The following is a 21,786-nucleotide window of genomic DNA, read 5'->3' as shown; positions in this document are numbered from 1 at the left end:
CTTCCGTCCAAAACATCCCCGATGCATGCGCGATTTGCAAGCGATTGCACGATAACGACATCATTATCGTGCAATCGCTTGCTTAAATCGCTTAGTGGATGCCCCCCATTATACACTAGTCATATGGGAGTGGGCTCTGTATTCTACACCAGGGTTGCCGACATTTGGCTCCCTCCTTCTGGGAGGGAGCTGTCGGGCAACCACACGGGGGGCGTGTCGCTCCGAAAAGGGGGCATTGCCTGGAGCATAATGCATCATTGGGGCGGGGCATATGGCGTGACAGCACAATCACGTCATCATGGCCCCGCCCTCTCTTCACAATGCCAAGATTAATGGAATTGTGAAGCAGGTGGCGGGACAACAATGACGCCCCCCCTGGGCACAATGCCAAGATTATCAGTATCTTGCAGCAGGGGGCGAGGCCATGATGACCCGATTCAGCGTGAATCGCATCAACAGGCCCCCTGTGGGGGTGTGTGTGAGGGGGTCAGGGGGTAGGCGGCCTGCTGGGAGACGTGCCCGCTTTTCTGGGTGGCCGTGAGCACCACCTGATTTTTTGGGAACCTCTCAGCCGTCCCGGGAAAGTAGGCAAGCATGATGTACCATGTATGAGGAAATCTAGAATGTGGACAACAGATAAAGATAAATCATAATCCAATTGACCTATTTTACTTCTGACAGGAGTTTCCCCAAGTGCTGATTACTCCACAGGAAAAACAAAATGTCCTAACCTTTAATCTGCCATTATCTCTAATTCTCTGAATGCAGCTTTTCTGTCCCCATTCTGTAGCAGACAAAGCTGTAAAATATGCAGCCGGGGCAGAAAGGCAGCAAATATCAGGTTAGGGAGGGGATGACCCCAAGGAAGACAGGAGGGCGGATCAGGTGCAGTCACACAGGTGTAGCCTGAGCAGAGAGAAAGGAACGAGGTAAAGATACAGAGAAAATTTGGAGAAATAGCTAAAATGAGCAATTGGCTGCCGCTCCTGTTCTTCTGTGTATTCCTGCCTACAGGTGAGGGGCTGACACGTAGAAATGGGATTATATGTGCAGGGGGAGTAGTAGACGTGAATGTTTCCGTAATGCAAAATTAGATCAAAGTGAAGCAGATTCTTTGGATAAATCGATTTCTACAGCCAAGGATTTTTTTTTTTGCTTAGCAAACTCACTGCAGATGTAAGAGTTCCCCATGTGTACTAGGCATACATGTACAGTAACTGGTGTTACATGACTAGGCTTCGTCTCTGTGCATTGTACAGATGTGTGCACATGTGTGTCTGATACATGTTATCCTAATAATAAGACCTGCGTAGAATCCAGGAGCCAGTTTGGAAAGCGGTTTGGTATTTGGATTTTGGAAGAATTATTTGCATAGAATTTGTTAATCCTAAAATATGGAGATTCTTGGCATCCGTATATGTAATGTGCACCTTACAGTTTTATGCTAATAGTTTAAGTGGTTGTAAGAAATGTGGGTGTAATTGAAATTAGCAAATGGATAGAAGACAGAAAGGAAAAGAGTCATAAATAAAATCAGCTTTAGTTGTGTACTACACAGCAACAAAAGTGTATAACTGGGTTACATATAACACTCGGACCTACAGCCTGTATTTTACTTAGACGAGGTGAAATATAATCTAGAGACTGCAGTCATCTGGCAATGGAATGTGTATTGGAATGGGCACTGTATTATGGGGGGTATCCACTAAGCGATATACAAACGACAGCACGATTGTGACATTGCAATCGTGCTGTCGTTTGTGTAGCTAGTGATGTGCCTAGACTGAGCGTTCACTCGTTCAGTCCCGGCACATCCCTCATCCCCGCACATGCTGAACCTGACGAGATCGTCAGGTCGACCTGCATGTACGGGCGATGTCGGATGTTGGAAGCGACCCGCGGGTATGCGCATCGCGGGTCGCTTCCGTCCAAAACATCCCCGATGCATGCGCGATGCATGCGCGATTTGCAAGCGATTGCACGATAACGACATCGTTATCGTGCAATCGCTTGCTTAAATCGCTTAGTGGATACCCCCCATTATACACTAGTCATCTGGGAGTGGGCTCTGTATTCTACACCAGGGTTGCCGACATCTGGCTCCCCCCTTCCAGGAGGGAGCTGTCGGGCAACCACACGGGGGCATGGCCTGGAGCATAACGCATCATTGGGGCGGGGCATATGGCGTGACAGCACAATCACGTCATCATGGCCCCGCCCTCTCTTCACAATGCCAAGATTAATGGAATTGTGAAGCACGGGGTGGGGCTACAATGACGCCCCGGGAGCGGCACCCGATTTTCGGGAGGCTCCCGGCCGAATCGGAAGGCTAGGCAAGTATGTTCTACACTAGTTATCTGGGAGTGGGCTCTTTATTCTACATTGGTCTTCTGGGAATGGGGACACTAGTCATCTGGAAATGGAATGTGTATGGGAATGGGCTCTTTATTCTACACTAGTCATCTGGGAGTGGGTTCTGTATTCTACACTAGTCATCTGGGAGTGGGTTCTGTATTCTAAACTAGTCATCTGGGAGTGGGTTCTGTATTCTACACTAGTCATCTGGGCATGGGCTCTGTATTATATAATAGTCATCTGGGAATGTGCTCTGTATTCGACACTAGTCATCTGGGAGTGGGCTCTGTATTCGACACTAGTCATCAGGGAGTGGGCTCTGTATTCTACACTAGTCATCTGGGAATGGGCTCTGTATTCTACACTGGTCATCTGGGTATGATGACACTAGTCATCTGGTAATGGAATGTGTATTGTAATGGGCACTGTATTATATAATAGTCATCTTGGAATGTACTCTTTATTCTACACTAGTCATCTATTAGTCATCTGGGAATGGGCTCTCTAGTATACACTAAAGATCTGGGAATGTGGACAATAGTCATCTGGAAATTGGCTCTGTATTCTACACTGGTCATCTGGGAAAGGGCTCTGTATTATATATTAGTCATCTGGGAATGGGCTCTGTATTCTACACTGGTCATCTTGGAATGGGCTCTGTATTTTACACTGTCATCTGGGAAAGGGCTCTGTATTATATAATAGTAATTTAGGAATGGGCTCTGTATTCTACACTAGTCATCCGGGAATGGGCTCTGTATTATATAATAGTCATCTGGGAATGGGCTCTTTATTCTACACTAGTCATCTATTAGTCATCTGGGAATGGGCTCTGTAGTATACACTAAAGATCTGGAAATGTGGACAATAGTCATCTGGAAATTGGCTCTGTATTCTACACTGGTCATCTGGGAGTGGGCTCTGTATTATACACTAGTCATCTGGGAGTGGGTTCTGTATTCTACACTAGTCATCTGGGCATGGGCTCTGTATTATATAATAGTCATCTGGGAATGTGCTCTGTATTCGACACTAGTCATCTGGGAGTGGGCTCTGTATTCTACACTAGTCATCTGGGAGTGGGTTCTGTATTCTACACTAGTCATCTGGGCATGGGCTCTGTATTATATAATAGTCATCTGGGAATGTGCTCTGTATTCGACACTAGTCATCTGGGAGCAGGCTCTGTATTCGACACTAGTCATCTGGGAGTGGGCTCTGTATTCTACACTAGTCACCTGGGAATGGGCTCTGTATTCTACACTGGTCATCTGGGAATGAGGACACTAGTCATCTGATAATGGAATGTGTATTGTAATGGGCACTGTATTATATAATAGTCATCTTGGAATGTACTCTTTATTCTACACTAGTCATCTATTAGTCATCTGGGAATGGGCTCTCTAGTATACATTAAAGATCTGGGAATGTGGACAATAGTCATCTGGAAATTGGCTCTGTATTCTACACTGGTCATCTGGGAAAGGGCTCTGTATTATATAATAGTCATTTAGGAATGGGCTCTGTATTCTACACTAGTCATCCGGGAATGGGCTCTGTATTATATAATAGTCATCTGGGAATGGGCTCTTTATTCGACAGTAGTCATCTGGGAGTGGGCTCTGTATTCAACACTAGTCATCTGGGAGTGGGCTCTGTATTCTACACTAGTCATCTGGGAATGGGCTCTGTATTCTACACTGGTCATCTGGGAATGAGGACACTAGTCATCTGGTAATGGAATGTGTATTGTAATGGCACTGTATTACATAATAGTCATCTTGGAATGTACTCTTTATTCTACACTAGTCATCTGGGAGTGGGTTCTGTATTCTAAACTAGTCATCTGGGAGTGGGTTCTGTATTCTACACTAGTCATCTGGGCATGGGCTCTGTATTATATAATAGTCATCTGGGAATGTGCTCTGTATTCGACACTAGTCATCTGGGAGTGGGCTCTGTATTCGACACTAGTCATCAGGGAGTGGGCTCTGTATTCTACACTAGTCATCTGGGAATGGGCTCTGTATTCTACACTGGTCATCTGGGAATGATGACACTAGTCATCTGGTAATGGAATGTATATTGTAATGGGCACTGTATTATATAATAGTCATCTTGGAATGTACTCTTTATTCTACACTAGTCATCTATTAGTCATCTGGGAATGGGCTCTCTAGTATACACTAAAGATCTGGGAATGTGGACAATAGTCATCTGGAAATTGGCTCTGTATTCTACACTGGTCATCTGGGAAAGGGCTCTGTATTATATATTAGTCATCTGGGAATGGGCTCTGTATTCTACACTGGTCATCTTGGAATGGGCTCTGTATTTTACACTGTCATCTGGGAAAGGGCTCTGTATTATATAATAGTAATTTAGGAATGGGCTCTGTATTCTACACTAGTCATCCGGGAATGGGCTCTGTATTATATAATAGTCATCTGGGAATGGGCTCTTTATTCTACACTAGTCATCTATTAGTCATCTGGGAATGGGCTCTGTAGTATACACTAAAGATCTGGAAATGTGGACAATAGTCATCTGGAAATTGGCTCTGTATTCTACACTGGTCATCTGGGAGTGGGCTCTGTATTATACACTAGTCATCTGGGAGTGGGTTCTGTATTCTACACTAGTCATCTGGGCATGGGCTCTGTATTATATAATAGTCATCTGGGAATGTGCTCTGTATTCGACACTAGTCATCTGGGAGTGGGCTCTGTATTCTACACTAGTCATCTGGGAGTGGGTTCTGTATTCTACACTAGTCATCTGGGCATGGGCTCTGTATTATATAATAGTCATCTGGGAATGTGCTCTGTATTCGACACTAGTCATCTGGGAGCAGGCTCTGTATTCGACACTAGTCATCTGGGAGTGGGCTCTGTATTCTACACTAGTCACCTGGGAATGGGCTCTGTATTCTACACTGGTCATCTGGGAATGAGGACACTAGTCATCTGATAATGGAATGTGTATTGTAATGGGCACTGTATTATATAATAGTCATCTTGGAATGTACTCTTTATTCTACACTAGTCATCTATTAGTCATCTGGGAATGGGCTCTCTAGTATACATTAAAGATCTGGGAATGTGGACAATAGTCATCTGGAAATTGGCTCTGTATTCTACACTGGTCATCTGGGAAAGGGCTCTGTATTATATAATAGTCATTTAGGAATGGGCTCTGTATTCTACACTAGTCATCCGGGAATGGGCTCTGTATTATATAATAGTCATCTGGGAATGGGCTCTTTATTCGACAGTAGTCATCTGGGAGTGGGCTCTGTATTCAACACTAGTCATCTGGGAGTGGGCTCTGTATTCTACACTAGTCATCTGGGAATGGGCTCTGTATTCTACACTGGTCATCTGGGAATGAGGACACTAGTCATCTGGTAATGGAATGTGTATTGTAATGGGCACTGTATTACATAATAGTCATCTTGGAATGTACTCTTTATTCTACACTAGTCATCTATTAATCATCTGGGAATGGTCTCTCTAGTATACACTAAAGATCTGGGAATGTGGACAATAGTCATCTGGAAATTGGCTCTGTATTCTACACTGGTCATCTGGGAAAGGGCTCTGTATTATATATTAGTCATCTGGGAATGGACTCTGTATTCTACACTGGTCATCTGGGAAAGGGCTCTGTATTATATATTAGTCATCTGGGAATGGGCTCTGTATTCTACACTGGTCATCTTGGAATGGGCTCTGTATTTTACACTGTCATCTGGGAAAGGGCTCTGTATTATATAATAGTCATTTAGGAATGGGCTCTGTATTCTACACTAGTCATCCGGGAATGGGCTCTGTATTATATAATAGTCATCTGGGAATGGGCTCTTTATTCTACACTAGTCATCTATTAGTCATCTGGGAATGGGCTCTGTATTATACACTAAAGATCTGGGAATGTGGACAATAGTCATCTGGAAATTGGCTCTGTATTCTACACTGGTCATCTGGGAATGGGCTCTGTATTCTACACTGGTCATCTGGGAATGGGCTCTGTATTCTACACTAGTCATCTGGGAAAGGGCCCTGTATTACATAATAGTCATTTGGGAATGGGCTTTGTATTATACACTAGTGATTGTGGAATATGGACAATAGTCATCTGAGAATGGGCTCTGTATTCTACACTGGTCATGTGGGAATTGGCTCTATATTCTACACTGGTCATGTGGGAATGGGCTCTGTATTCTACACTGGTCATCAGGAAATGGGCGCTGTATTATATAATAGTCATCTGGGAATGTGGACAATAGTCTTCTGGGAAAGGGCTCTGTATTACACACTTGTCATATGGGAGTAGGCTCTGTGTATTCTACACTGGTCATCTGGGAATGGGCTCTATATTCTACACTAGTGACTGGGGAATGGGCTCTGTATTCTACACTGGTCATCTGGGAATGGGCTCTGTATTTTACACTAGTCATCTGGGAAAGGGCTCTGTATTATATAAGTCATTTGGGAAAGGGCTCTGTATTCTACAATAGTCATCTGGGAATGGACTTTGTATTATACACTAGTCATCTGGAAATGGGCTCTGTATTCTACAAAAGTCATCTGGGAATGGGCTCTGTATTCGAGCTCGCTCTGAATCAGGGCCGGCCTTCTTGTATTTTAGAGCGGCCTACTGGCCGCTCGCATAACTGTGGGTGACCACCCACAGCTATAGCTGTCGTGGTAAGGTCTCGTTTCCGCAAGGCCAAGAGTGCTTTCGGCTCTAACAGAGCCGAAAGCACTCCCACTGACATCACTTGTGATGTTAGTGGGGCCGGCCCCAGACGGTAGGCACTCCCATGGGAACGCCTCCGTCTGGGCAGCCATGCCCCCGGCCCGCCCACCAAAGGAGGCATGCTGTCACTCAACATCAACAGCACGCCCCCTTTGGTACGAGACCCGGAGCGACGGTTTGCCTGTCGCTATTCGGGTCTCACGCATGCGCTTGATGGAGTCGGCTCCGTCGTGCGCATGCGCACTGGGTCACCATCGACCTGCTCTGTATTATACACTAGTCATCTTGGAATTGGCTCTGTATTATACACTAGTCATCTGGGAATGGGTTCTGTATTATACACTAGTCATCTGGGAATGGGCTCTGTATTCCACACCAGTAATTTGGGAATGGGCTCTGTATTCCACACTATTCATCTGGGAATGGGCTCTGTATTCCACAGTAGTAATTTGGGAATGGGCTCTGTATTTTACACTATTCATCTGGAAATGAGCTCTGTATTATACACTAGTCATCTGGGAATGGGCTCTGTATTATACACTGGGAATGGAGACACTAGTGACCTAGTAATGGAGTGTGTATTGGAATGGGCACTGTATTATAAACTAGTGATCTGGGAATGCTGGCTACATTCTACACTAGTCATCTGGTAATGGGTCTACATTCTACACTAGTCATCTGGGAATGGGCTCTGTATTTTACACTAGTCTTCTGTGAATAGGGTCTGTATTATACACTAGTCATCAATGAATGGGCTCTGTATTATACACTAGTTATCTGGGAATGGTTCTATATTCTACACTAGTCATCTGGGAATGGGCTCTGTATTATACACTAGTCATCTGGGAATGGGATCTATATTCTACACTAGTCACCTGTGAATGGGCTCTGTATTATACACACTGGTCACCAATGAATATCCACTTCAGTGTGCAGCAGTCATGAGTGTTCCAAAATGCTTTGCATTTCAAACTGGTCTTCAAGAACATGATTTCCAGGCCACCTAAGTACCTTTAGGATGTGTTGGTTATTTATAAATAAACCTGTGCGCCAGCCAGGTGGTGTGAAAAACGTGAACCGTTAGGAGTCCTTGAGGAAGGTAGGCTGACACTGGCTACTGACACTGGCTACCTGTGACTGGTGCTTGTTTTACAAACACTGCCAGGAAGGGATTCTTCTGTAATGTTAACAGGCCACAAAGCTAAGAGCTCTTTATTGTTCATCATGCTTTGGATTATGTGTTGTATACTAGGATCCACCTGTGGGCTCTTTGTTGGATGCAAATTCCAGGCAATGCATCCTATATTTTATTCTAGCCACCATGGAATGAGCTCTGTATTGCATACTAGCTTCCAGCCTATAGGTTCTGTATTGTCTACTACTCAGCAGGAAAAGGTCTCTGCATTACACTCTAGTGACCATTCTATGGTCCATATCCTTACCACTAGGCAACTCTCTCTTTATAACCTACTCACCACCTTATAATGGGGTTTATCTTGCATGTTTGTCACAGGAATGATCTCTGCACTGCGTCACTGTGCTGATATATACTATGAGCAACACTTGTGAAATAATGTGCAGGGTCACTGCTGGGGTTTGGGGAGACATCGTTAGGTCTAATTTATAAACCGCAATAGTGAAAAGGGCATATAGGTCTTCCTTGCAGACTTTCTGTGTAATCTAAGAAAATTATAAAAACAGGGACTGTGGACCTCATTCAGAGGCGGTCGTAAGCGGCCGCTCGGTCATACGCCTAACGACCGAGAATCAGAAAAAAAAACAATCGCACGGCCGGGCAATCGCAACCAAAGTGACGCCCATACATGAACAATGCACCTCCTCTAGCTAACGAGTGATAGCAGCTAGCGATCGAGTCAATCGTTGTGTTGTGTGCAAATTACATCAAAAATTAACAAAAAAAACGCATAGAATAAGCCATCCCCATGAAATTTTATTTATTCTTTTTATTCTCTAATGCAAACGCAACTGAATCAATTATAAGCCAATTAGCAGTGTTATTACAACAACAAATGATTATTAGCTGCTTGCATTGTGTGGCACAAAATAGAAACATCAAACATAACATCAGTCACATTCGATAGTATCGATTGTACTCTGGGGCTTGAGAGAGCACATACCCAACTTCAAGCTGTACGATCAGCCAGGCCTCTAACCTGCTCGCAGAGTGACGTTTTACTACTTCCGGCCTTCTATGTCGGTCATAGCAGGAAATTTATGTACGCCCCTAAAACGCCCTGAAAACGGTGAGGAACGCCTGCGTTTTTAGACCACCACCACCACCGTCAACACCCACAAACGGCCTTTCATGTCAATCAACTCCCGGAGGCCACTTCCTGCTCGTAAGCTGTACGATCGACAGCAGTTTGGATCGCAAGGTCTTGTACGCACATGAGCACAACTAACCGTACGCATGCGTGGTTTGGAAACATCGGATGCGTACGACCGAGCGGCCGCTTACGACCAACTCTGAATGAGGTCCAGTGTCCTTATTTTAACAGTCAAGTGCAAATCCGCAGACACAATTTTGATGCTTCTCTGTATCAGAAGACCAAGAGACAAATGTAATAGGGTGACAGTTTAGAAAATGTGAGAGATGACTGTCACATTTTTAAACTCAGCCAATGTAATAAAGTCACAGAACAGGAAACGCCCATGTTTTTCAGATTCAAAATACTCTCAAGATTAAAACTCTCATCCAGGTGTTTCCTGTTTTGAAAATACAACTCGATCAATGTATTAGTGTCAGAGTTTTACTGCTAAACTCTCACATTTTCTAAACTCTCACCCTATTACATTTGGCCCCAAATTTTTATTCAGAGCCAGCCCTAGGCTCTTAAGGCATGATTCACTATGGATCGCAACTGCGATGGTATGCTAATCCACTGCTAATACATTGCAATCGCTATGCCCTCGCAGCATAGCAAAAGGAAGCCCACTTTATTACCACACATCCATAATGCTTAGGAGGACTGAGAAACCATCGGTACAACCGAGTACCATCGCAGTCTCACACACACATTGCCATGCTCTGACCTTATTCAGAAATGGCACGCCTATATTCGCCCTGCAGTCCCGATCGCAGTGGCCGGTTCGCGCACTGCGATGCATACACAGAACGCAACAATCGTCTGATTGCGTGCGTATTAGCAACTGCGATCCAAGCTGAATCAGGTCCTTTAGTTCCTTAGACATCCGACCCCTCTATCTACCCCTCATCTCTCCGAAGTTTATGTTAAGTATAAGAATGGCAACTTTATCTTTGCTGTAATATTATAATAACCCAAATCTTCCTTAGGTCTGACACTGAAATGTAACCAGTGCACCGGATACCCGTATTACTGCCCTGAATCTACCCAGGTGTGTTTCCTCAACCAGACCACCTGTATGTCACAGGCATTCACCATTGTAGGTAAGCTGTGAGAAGACGCTTCTTCACCCAACACACAAACACACACGCGCACAAACACACGCACTCACACAGGCGCACACACGCTCGCACACAAACACACAAGTGCACACACACACACATGCCACCGTGACCTTATCAAGTATCAAAGAGAACGCTGCTACCATCAACGGATTCTATTAGGAATCAAATTCCTGTCCCAAGGTAAATACTTTATTGTGCAGTTACAGCAGAAACAGTGTGTTACCTGCATAGCCAGCATAATAGTGATGTCACAGCAGAAAATAAAATATATATGACATTAGATCTGCGGCCCCGATTCCCTGTTCTGCCGATCCAATTCTCCAATCGGCGGCTATCGATGATCCATTGGCAGATCGGGGAAAGAGAGCATATAAAAACTCCCTGACTCACCGATCCCAATAATTTCTTGGTTGGAATGGGCAATTTCCTCTGATTCCCTGACCCCGGCCTCAGCAGAAGGGGCAATCCATTGCAGAAGTAAGGGCACCATTAGTTCATAGTCATTGGGTTATGATTCAGAGGTGAACGCAAATACCACCACGGCTGCGATCCCTTAAGCAGCAGTAATGTGAAATATATAAATGTCGCAACCGCTGGGATTTGTATTGGATTTAAGAAAGCGCCATCAGTCGCACCATAGAACTTCTGAACAACCCTTATCTAACGGTCTGCAATGGCGGCTGCGTATTTGTACGCACTTGCTTGGATCTGCGAAGCTGCCGGTGGGCGTCTCAATGACATTTCCAGCCGGCTACAGCCTTAGCATATTTTCGCAAAGATGGCGGCTGCGAATGCATTAGTGTACGATGCAGGCCCTGAGTGTTCACTCGCTGCCTAATACTGTATATCCCACCCCCTGTGAGGTGGCATTGTAACAAGGCATTCAATGTTATTCACTTCATCTGTCAGTGGCTTTTATTAGAGATGTGCGGTTCGGTTTTCCTGAAATACAAACACACCCTCTTTGGATGCACTAAAGGAAAAATGAAGGTAAAAACCCAGTTTTCAGGGGTTTTACTGCATTTTCATATGTACTAAGCCTTGGCCCTATTTTCAGTGAGGAGGGTAAAAAAAAGAAAATCTCTCTAGGTCCTCCCTCTAGGGTTGACACGCTAGTAATACGTACCCCACTCAGCGCTCCACAGTCACCTCCTGCACCACATACTGAACTGACGACATAGGCGCTGGGAGAGAGATGCCAGTGGAGTGGCGGCCATGGTAGGTCACCATTCCTCCGTGCAGTGCAGTGGCTGTGCAGCCTATTGCCATAATGCACTGCCCCTGCCTCCTGCTCCACTATGGTGCCAGCCTGGCGCTGTAGAGCAGCACTCTGGAGACTATGGACAGGTAAGTATAAGACTATATGGGTGTATGGTGTGCGGTGTGGGCCCCCCTGGACGCAGCGGTCCGTGTGCCCCGCACATCCTGCACCCATTATAGATGGGCCCCTGGCTAAGGACATCTAATCGACTTTAAAATATTTAGCATATGGCTCGATAACAGTACATTCAAAATGTATATCATTTTATATGCAAATAACAATGGTAACACAATTACAAACAAAATACATATAGATCATATAAAACACAGGTTTACGGTATTAAGGAAAGGTCTGAATTCCCCCCCTCAATGGGGGGGAATTCAAGTATGTTGCAAGCCGGCGGCCACTAGATGACGTCCGATGGAGCAATTCAAGTGTAGCTCCGTTCGGGCACGCACAGCTGCCGGTGCTGACATTTATACTCGCAGCCCCCCCTCCCGAGCTGGCGGGCAGAAATGACTGAAAAGTGACCCCTTTCAGCGCTCAAAAAGGACTTTTCGCGGGTGCGACAATGTCCTGTCATATTGACGGGCTGCTAACTTGTGTCCAAATGAGTGGGTACCGCTAATAATAGATGGCGGACCAGCCGCAAATGGTTACTTTGAAAGTTAATAGTTGTTAGAAAGGAGTGGGGTATATTGGGGGTAATTTCCAATTTGTAGTGGAAGAAGTTCCCCCAGTCTTTAGTAAGAGAACTCGCAGTTGGTTGTAAATGCTGGATATCCCAAAATTCCTGCTTTTCAATCCTGGAGGGACAGTGGCCCGAAAGTGTACAGAAGTGGGCAGAATGTGTACAGAAGATAAAGGGATTAATGCGTTTCTCATGGAATTAGAGCCACAACTTCTTCAGAATCATTTCTGACAGTACGCGTCTGAATAGCAACTGCCCCTCTGTGCGTACCCACAGTGTAACGCATGCGCCATACGAGTTGTTAGGGAATTTTCTGCACCTGCAGTAGCAAAACATCCGTCAACTCTGCGAACATGCGTGTGACTCAGGAGAAGGCCATGTGGACGTGTATGTGTATAATGCACTTTGGATTGGCCAACCCTCTAATAAATATATATCAGGTTGTCCCTCTAACAATGTGTCTGGTTCCATGTGACTAATTTATCTTTCCCTTGCAGAGAATGGCAGCATCACAGAATGGCTGTATAAAGGCTGCTCCCAGGGGCTTGTGTGCAATGAATCAGTATATTTGGATCAGACATTCAAGAAAACCTATATTAGTTCCCAGTGCTGCAACTCCGACCTGTGTAATATCGGCACATACTACGGTAAGGGCCAAGTACCAAGAGTCTAATGTTGCAAATAAGATTTTGTGCAAGAGAGTACTGATCTTCATCAGGGGGAGCTCTTTCCTCCTCAGTTCCCAATATTTGTGCTTCCATATATCCTGCCAGTCTCCTGGGCATTTCCCTGTTATCTTAGGAGGGCACCAAGGCCACTTTTGCAGTCTCCACCTTGCGGTAGTAGATGACATGGTTTACGAAGACTACTGCCAGATATAGATGTGACCTTGGTCTTTCCAAAGACTTGTTATTTCAGATCATCTGGGAATTTGTGGAGGGCAGTTATTCAGGGTATGTAAATGGGTTGGTTTCAAAGGCTGGCGTAGAGGTGCAGGCACTGGTACAGTCTGGGCACATGGTATATCAGGGTGTCATGTTACTAACCTCCTGGCCAGAAGACCAAGGTAGTCTCTACATAATGGGTGGAGTTGTCAGATCCTTATTGAACACGAAATGCACAACTGTAGCCACAACGTAGAGTAGCTGGTGACCTGCTTTTGTGTCCAGGAATTCTGACTCAGCCTCAACGCTGGCAGTAATAAGTGACACAACCCCTATGTAAAGTATTGCAGCGTATTATACAGCGGTGGAACTCCACTCCTTCCTATGGATCCCTCCGCCTGCCCAGCGTGAAGCGCTGAAGAACTAACAGTGCTGTGTAAAGTTTTGCTTCTAGTAATTAGTGGTGGAATCGCCTGTGGTAGGAATCGCTGGGACAGTAGCTGTGCCTGCACCGCAGCAATTCCATTATATGGTATCTAACTCTAGGGGCATATTCAGGGCCGTAAATAATCATAGGTGAGAGGTGCAGCCGCATAGAGTGCAGTGACTGGAACGGCACCCTGCAGCCAGAATTGTCCAGAGCTCCAAACGACTGACTGCAACCATAACAGCCCCCCCCCTGGAACATCCTGAAGATGCTTCAGGCAGCGCTGTTGTTCCAGTTGCTGGCAGCCACGCCCCCGTGGAATGATGTCATGCCCTGAGGGGGCGTGGCCAGCACTAAACGCTGTAACTTGAAGTTACGGCGCTGGGCATATAAATGAATATGCCCTTTAGTGTGTGGTACATTATTCCGATTTTGACTATGTCAAGTCAACGTAGTGATAATGTCAACAGACAGCATAACTACCTGTTCATTATGTCATTAACCCTCATGTCGACATTCAGCGAAATGACAACATGGTCGTAACATCAATAATGTATTTTTAAGGTAGCCCTAAACTTAAGCATAACCCTGACCATAATGGTAATGGTGAGATTTTAACCATGTCAGCATGCGGGATGCTGATGGTCAAAATACCGGCGCCGGAATCCTGACTGCCGCCATCCCGAAAGGTAAGTATCGGGGGTTAGGGGGAGGTCTAGGGGTTAGGCACTAAGGTGGAGGGTTAGGTTTAGGGTGTGGGGAGGGGGAGGTTAGGTTTAGGCACTAGGTGGGTGAGGTTAGGGTTAGGCACTGGGCAGGGAGGGGTAAGGGATAAGGTGCATACACACACAACGATTTAGTGAATTAACAATTTCAGTAACCAATTTTCGTTTATTTTTTCAAGGGAAAAATGAACGAAAATCGTTTACTAAAATTGTTCATTTACTAAATGTAATGAACGATTTTTTTGAACTACAAACGATTTTTGCTTATTCCCTTAATGAAAATCGTTGAGTTGGTCAGTCTGACTGAACTACAAACTACAAACGGGAACGCACATGAACGATAATCGTTCGTTTTAACTCAGAAAGTGAACGATTTTTTCAACGATTGAACGATAAACGATATCGTTAACGATAATCGTTCAAAAAATCGTTGTGTGTCTATGCACCTTGAGTATTAGGTTTCTTACCTTATTCTGTCAGTATTCTGACTGCCGGGATCCCATACCCAACCCGTCGACAGCATAAGTATCCAAATTCTTGTGTTGACTTTATGAATGTCGGCACGCCGACTGTATGCCGTGCTAACTATTGTGGCCTGGTAGTGCAATATTGATAATAATCAGTGATAATTACAAGAGATCATTTAAAATGTCAATGAATTGTGCACCACTGAGCTTGTGTCTAGTGTTAATTCAGCTCCATTCCTATGGACAAAATAGGTAACATTCGGCCTACCATACTATCCCTTTACACCGGGACGCTTATGAATTACACAGGTTCTGTGGCTGATTAAAGAACCAGGTGAAATCCAGGCTTGAAGTCAGTCAGCCACAGAACCTGTGTAATTCATGAATGTCCCAGGTTTAAAGGGATAGTATGGTGATTAGCAAGCCTGGGTAACAGGGAACACAACAAAAATACAGGGCCTGATTCAGAGCCGGACACTATTTGCGATCGCTCGTTCAGAAAAAAAAAAGGGGTCGGATATTTAAATTAAGTGCTCGCTCTTTGCGGTCTGTTGACGCCTCTATGTCTGAACGAGCGAACGAAACATGCGCTCGCTATTTTGAAAAAAACGCCCCCTGGCTGCTCGCATCATACGTCATCTACGCTATTTATTAGATTAATCGAGTACATCGAAAGGCGTATGAACTGCTCACAGTGCTTGTGGTAGGATTTTTCTTCCGCAATCATGCGAACAGTTCAGGCTAAGAAACAACCAAGTGACGTGGCCGATGACGCTGCTTTGTTAATTATGCACACCCTTAAAACGCCCATTTTGACCATTTGGCACGCCTGCGTTCGGATCTCCATTCCCCGTTTTCAAGCACCTTCCCCTGTTACCACCCACAAACGCCTCATCCTGTCACTCAAATTAGCAGGCACTCGTTATTTTGCGAGCGCTCGATTTCCGACCACACTGACTGGTTGGCGCATCCGCATTACGACCCATACGCATGCGCAGATGTGCGAACATCGCTCGGAGCGAACGAGCGCCCGCTTACGAGCGGCTCTGAATCAGGCCCACATTTCACCATCTCTGGTCTCTTTTTCAGCTCGAGTCCCTATTGCTAATCTGAACTGTCAGCGGTGTGAGGGCAACAGTGTTTCCTGTGCAAACTCCAGCCTGGTTCAACTGAAGTGCGCCGGTGTGCAGGATCGATGTATGACCGCCACCACCTTGTTTGTTAATGGTGAGATACAAGACAAAGTCTAGACCAGAAAGCTTGTATGTATGTATGTATGTATGTATGTATGTACCATATAATACACATCCTGAAAACACCCCCTTATCTCCTGTACCTGCAGTCAGCCGCTCAGACGTGGTGATAAAAGGCTGTGGGACAGGTAACCTTTGTGGCCGAAGGCTGGAATATAACACTGGCAATGGAAGAGTGTACTCAGAGGTGTCATGTTGTGGGACCAGCAACTGCAACAACGGTGTAAAGACAGGTAATACGTCAGAAACACAACCTCACCTACACTCGGGATGTTCATAATAGTGGGGGTGTTGCCATTAGCAATCTATTACATCATAGCCATCATTTTATTGATTGTACTAGATAAATGATAGCTACAAGCTTATTGGTTGCTATAGGCATTACCCAAATTTTCGGGTAACCCCCCCCCCCGTACCCCTGGAAGGGTAGGCACTTCTCCCGCATTCTGCCCAATTTTCTTGCAGACCGTTAGGGGAGCGACCTAATGACGTGATTCTATGAGAATCGCAACATTTTGGGGGCCCTTATATAAATATGAGCCGATAAATTGCAGAGAGGGGGTGGGGATTGATGACTTGACCTGCCCGGCCCCGCCCCCAACACCTCCCACCTGCTTCTCCACCCCGGGCTTCTCCCGAGGAGGAACACTCCAATGTCGGTTTGATAACTCTCCCCCTAAGTGCTTATGGTAATCACGTACCTGAACTAGCCATTGTTGCTACACACCAAGTCAAGAATGTTTTTGTCCACTGTTGATGCAACCTATTTAGCACCTGTAGCCTATATAATACATTGAAAGTTGCCATTCACAGTACCAGGGGAGCTCAACCAGTATTCATGAGACTACAGCTATCAATTCACTAGGAACCAGTGATACCAGTGTCTCATGGCTCAATGGTGTCTCTAGATATTAATTCATTCTTTGACTGCATTGTCATGAATTTAGGCCATACTTCCCTACACTCCCAGAAATCGCGGGAGGCTCCCGATTTTTCGGGGTAGCCCCCCGCACCCCCGAAAGTGTAGGCAGATGTCCTGCATCCTGCCCACTTCCTAGTGAAGCGGGCAGGATGGGGAGATTTAATGGTGAATTTGCGGGTCCGTGAAATGGGGGTGGGGCTAAATGGCGCGATTTAAGTCATTTTGCCCTGCCCAATCTTCGCAGACCCGCGAATTGCTGACTTTTCCTGAGTGGCCTAATTACATCACCAGCCTTTCCCCGCCCCCGAACCAGCTGTCCAGGCTGCTCCAGGAAAGCTGATCTACAAAGTAGGTAAGTATGATTTAGGCACTGTGCACAAAATGGACGCCACAACTGGGTTTAATATCTTTACAGTATGTTGTATTTATAGAAAATTTTATAAAAATGATGGGTAGTCGGTATGTACTGACGCAGCCGAGTGACTATCGGTAAAATGCACATGGCATGCGTCAAGGTACGTTACTGTGGTCGCTACAAGCCATTTGTTTACTCGCAGTGTGATTGGCAGCCAGGCAGCGTTTGAGGCTTAATCTGCCCATCCACTAGGCGATTTTGACAGGCGATTGCACGATAACGACGTCGTTATCGTGCAATCGCTTGCAAATCAACCGCAAATCAGGCAGTAAAATGTTAAAAACCACCAGCGATGCGCGCGCCCGCTGGTCGTTTTTAACATCTATCATCGCCTGAACATGACGGTCAACCTGACGACCGCCGTCAGGTTGCCATGTTCGGGGATGATCGATCTGCATACACTGAACGTCTGAACGTTCAGTGTATGCACTTCACCCCTAGGGGGACGACGGCACGATTACTATGTGGTAATAGTGCTGTCGTCCCCGCATCTAGCAGTGGATGGGCAGCATTAGGCTTCCAGCTGCACTTAATGAACATAACCAAATAGTTAAAAATAGACAAAACGTATTGTAATGTTGTTGACCTTTAAAAAAAGAAAAATGTTTCATTAAAATATTAATACAGAACAGTCCTTAGGCGACAGCTGCAAAACTGCTATAGGGTGAAGTCTCTACTGGCCGTAGTTAAAAAAAAAAACAATAAAATATATATACCCCTTATTCCAGCTATTGATTCTTGAGCCACCCAAACCACCTAGCATGCCACGGCGAACCCTGGCCTCCTTTATCTCAGCTAGTTATTCTGCCCGGACTAACAGAGCAGCACAACACAATGTTACTGCGAAGCCACAAATCCAATTGGGTTCTATGAAATCTTTGTCTTCATCAACAGTGACGGTGAACGAGACCGCAAATGGCGTAAAGTGTTATGCGTGTAACGAGACCGGCAAAGGAGAATGCACCACCCCAACCACGGTCTCATGTACAGGAAACATGAATACATGCTTGGATATAGTAGGTAATATACTGCATGCTAAGGTGACATGCTATGCCAAACATCTCTCATATCAGGCTATGAATGGAACCATTTTAAATGTAATTTTTGGTCTGTTTGCTGTTGTTGTTGTTGTTTTTATCAAGGCCTTAATGGCCGCTGATGACCTGGCTCCAGACATTTTAAGAATAAACATAATTAATAACATGAAAAACTACTAAAATAAATAAAATGATAAGCTTTATTGATAACAAACTAATAAATAATGGTGACGGACAGAGGGCGATATCGAAGAACACTAATGCATGTGTTGGGGAGAAGTTGAGTTAAAGGGGGCTTTAATGGGGTGACAAAAGCCAATGTCCAACCCAATACAACAATCGTATGCTAAAATGGGGGGAGCAATAGCCCGCCCAAATGTGATTGTTATCTGGGCTTCCAACTTTCCTTCATATCATGCCACCTCATATCACCCCAAACGGGTGATATGACTGGCCCTCTCATCAGGGTGGTATCAACGACGGCCTTACTGGACGTATAGTGGACCCAAATGGAACTGGTCAGCCGCACACACCCACCACAATGAAGCCAATTATCCAAAACAGAAACCAATGGTAGAGAGAGAATATAAGGCTGATCTCTAGCAGAACTGCCAGCATAGAGCAATAGCACCTACACCCCTCCCACTGGACTATTACTGGCAGGGCCTAATAACATAAACCCAATTCCACGTTGTATCATGCCAGCTCAGGGAGTTGGAAAATTGTTCTCCATGATGGCTTGGCCAAGATTTCCAATTCTTGACGCAGTTTTAATTTCCATTACCCCCAACAAACCAGATCTGTACTAAGCCTTGGAGAAAGCAAAAGTAGAGAGATAAAGTACCAACCAATCAGCTCCTAGCTGCCACTTTACAGGTTGTGCCTGAAAAATAAGTTAGGAGCTAATTGGTTGGTACTTTATCTCGCTCCAATTTATCTCTCTCCATGGCTTAGTACATAGAACCTCATTCAGACCCGCTCGCAAGCGCTGAGCGCTCGCAAGTGGGTCGATGTTTAGGCCCTGCGCACGTTAAGCGGCCGCACTGCGCGTGCGCAAGCCCCGGAGAGAGAGAGAAATTCTCTCGCTCCGGGGCTCGCTACAAAAGGGGCGGCTGTGGATGTTGATCGACAGCTCGACCCGTTTTGTAGGCGGGAAAGGAAGGTGGTTTCACAAACGGAGGCGTTCTTTAAGGAACGCATGCCGTTTGTGGGCGGCCGCACTGACATCAGCAGTGATATCAGTGGGGAGCTTCCTGTTCGATAAGAGCAGGAAGCTCCCTGGGGCTTGCGGTTGCTGAGACCCAACCTCAAGGGTCTCGTCGCAATCCCCGATGGTAGCGATGGTCTTGACCATCGCAACCATCAACCTGGTCACTCGCTAAAGCTGTGGGTGGTAACCCACAGCTTAGCTAGCGACCAGGAGGCCGCACTTCAAAAGACAAGCGGCCGCCCTCATTCAGAGTGAGCGCTCGCATTTTGCGAGCGCCTCTGAATGAGGGCCCTAGACTCCTCGGCCTCCTTACATTCTTCTAACATTCTGTACTACTGCTGCATACCTAAACCCACTCATGGCCCCTCTTCCGAATATTCCCAGGTCACCTCATCCACAACCAGGGCCGTAGCTAGGGTAGTGCGGCCGGTGCCATCGCACAGGGCACCACAGGTCAGGGGGCGCTGTTTGGTCCTGTCAAATTTCTGTTTATTATCATTTTCGCTTATAACTTCCTTTTATTTCATCCCCAGCATCTCCTGGCCTCTCCTATCTCTTCCCTGGCCCTTCCCCATGAGGCCATTCCCCTTTTTTGGGTGCATTATGTACCTTTGAAAAATGAGGGGGGTGCCAATGCTCTTTCTGGCACAGGGCACCAAAAAGTCTAGCTACGGCTCTGTCCACAAGTACTAAGTCTACCTACTATGGGTGGTTCAACAATTGAAACCGTTTGGCATACTATATGGGTTTCATATATCATAGCCCGAATGTCCAGTATACATAAAATTGTAGATTAAAAGAAAAATATTGTTATATATGTTTAAATAATAATTTTTGTCTCATGCCGTCCTGTGTGTATATGTACAGGGTTCCCTAGGGGAAACACTCTCATGCGGGGTTGCTGCTCCAAGGACGTCTGTTTGGGCCTCTCGGTAAACATGTTAATCCAGGCCAGCCAGAAGATTCACTGCTGCACAGGCAATCTATGTAACACCGGGTCTATCACATCATATTACAACGCCGGCCCCACCAATGCGGTCAGCAGTGTATTAGTTATCGTGGCCGCTCTACTGGTGCTTATGGAAGAGCTATTAACATTATTATGATTGCCAAGAACATGAGGCATAAAACATTGCCAGGGAATTACGTTTTAATGTGTACCTATCACTTACAAAGGGAGTGTGGAAGCTGCCATTTTGTCAGCATATCATTTGTGAGAGAAATAAAATGGCTGACCTCAATGTGTATAGGCAATGGCTACATTTATAAAAAAGAACTTGGACGGGAAGGAGTTTCATGGCTAAATTCCCCCTTTGGCTTTCTGTAAATAAGTATAACGTCCATATCCATAAAATTGTTTCTCATAATTTATTTTGTAATAAAAGACAAATATCAGAATGGTTCTACTGTGATTCACTGTTTTACATTCAGTGCTGTTTTTTTATTTATTAAATAACTATGTACAGTATACTACTATATACTACTATATTATGTGCTTGTTGGAATTGCTAGAATCCTGTATGAGTCACATTTCCCACACTTTGCACAAACTTAATGTATAAGTTTTGTTCAGAAATTTCTGCGACACGGTACATCCCGCCACTTATCGTGTACATACCGGTGTTAATTATGTTACTATGTACTTAGAATCGCAAAGGACAATTCTCCCGGTAACAGCTGTTTTTTCGCGTTAGGTAGAAGCTAGAGGGACTTCTGGGTTTATTACCAAGAAGTACCTCTGCACACGCGTAGAACCGCGCACACCGCCGCGGGGGACAATGAAAGGGATCCGATTGGATCCACCTCAAAAGAAACCCGATAAGAACTCCATAGCCTTCTATTGGGTAACTAAAGAAGGGATGTAGTCAAGATACCAGCGGTCGCTATCCCGCCCGCCCGCCGATATCCCGACACTGAAAGCCCGACA

At 45.4% G+C, this 21,786-nt stretch overlaps 1 protein-coding gene across 2 annotated transcripts; it reads left to right on the top strand.

The window, feature by feature from the left end:
- Positions 1 to 910: 910 nt before the first annotated feature.
- On the top strand, positions 911 to 21,249 carry PLAUR (plasminogen activator, urokinase receptor). 2 transcript variants are annotated; one of them, XM_088449727.1, is made up of 7 exons: positions 911 to 1,014; positions 10,433 to 10,546; positions 13,017 to 13,166; positions 16,112 to 16,249; positions 16,365 to 16,508; positions 18,507 to 18,632; positions 20,727 to 21,249. In XM_088449727.1, the coding sequence occupies exons 1-7, from the start codon at positions 966 to 968 to the stop codon at positions 20,963 to 20,965; spliced, it is 960 nt and encodes a 319-aa protein (XP_088305853.1). In that variant the 5' UTR covers positions 911 to 965; the 3' UTR covers positions 20,966 to 21,249. The 2 variants fall into 2 exon arrangements, with proteins under 2 accessions (XP_088305853.1, XP_088305854.1); XM_088449728.1 differs by having other exon boundaries at positions 18,507 to 18,628; positions 20,727 to 20,894.
- Positions 21,250 to 21,786: the final 537 nt, after the last annotated feature.

Source organism: Taudactylus pleione, unplaced genomic scaffold, assembly GCF_031769625.1.
Source record: "Taudactylus pleione unplaced genomic scaffold, aTauple2 ptg000494l, whole genome shotgun sequence".
In the NCBI taxonomy this organism is placed as follows: domain Eukaryota; kingdom Metazoa; phylum Chordata; class Amphibia; order Anura; family Myobatrachidae; genus Taudactylus; species Taudactylus pleione.
Note: the sequence above shows the minus strand (reverse complement) of the source record. Positions and strands in the feature narration are given on the sequence as shown.

Excerpts from the sequence above, each read along its gene's own strand:
- PLAUR (XM_088449727.1), top strand. The coding sequence starts at position 966 with ATGAGCAATTGGCTGCCGCTCCTGTTCTTCTGTGTATTCCTGCCTACA. Across the intron at positions 1,015-10,432 it reads CTGTGTATTCCTGCCTACAG|GTCTGACACTGAAATGTAAC; the intron begins GTGAGGGGCTGA and ends AATCTTCCTTAG. Across the intron at positions 16,250-16,364 it reads CACCACCTTGTTTGTTAATG|TCAGCCGCTCAGACGTGGTG; the intron begins GTGAGATACAAG and ends CTGTACCTGCAG.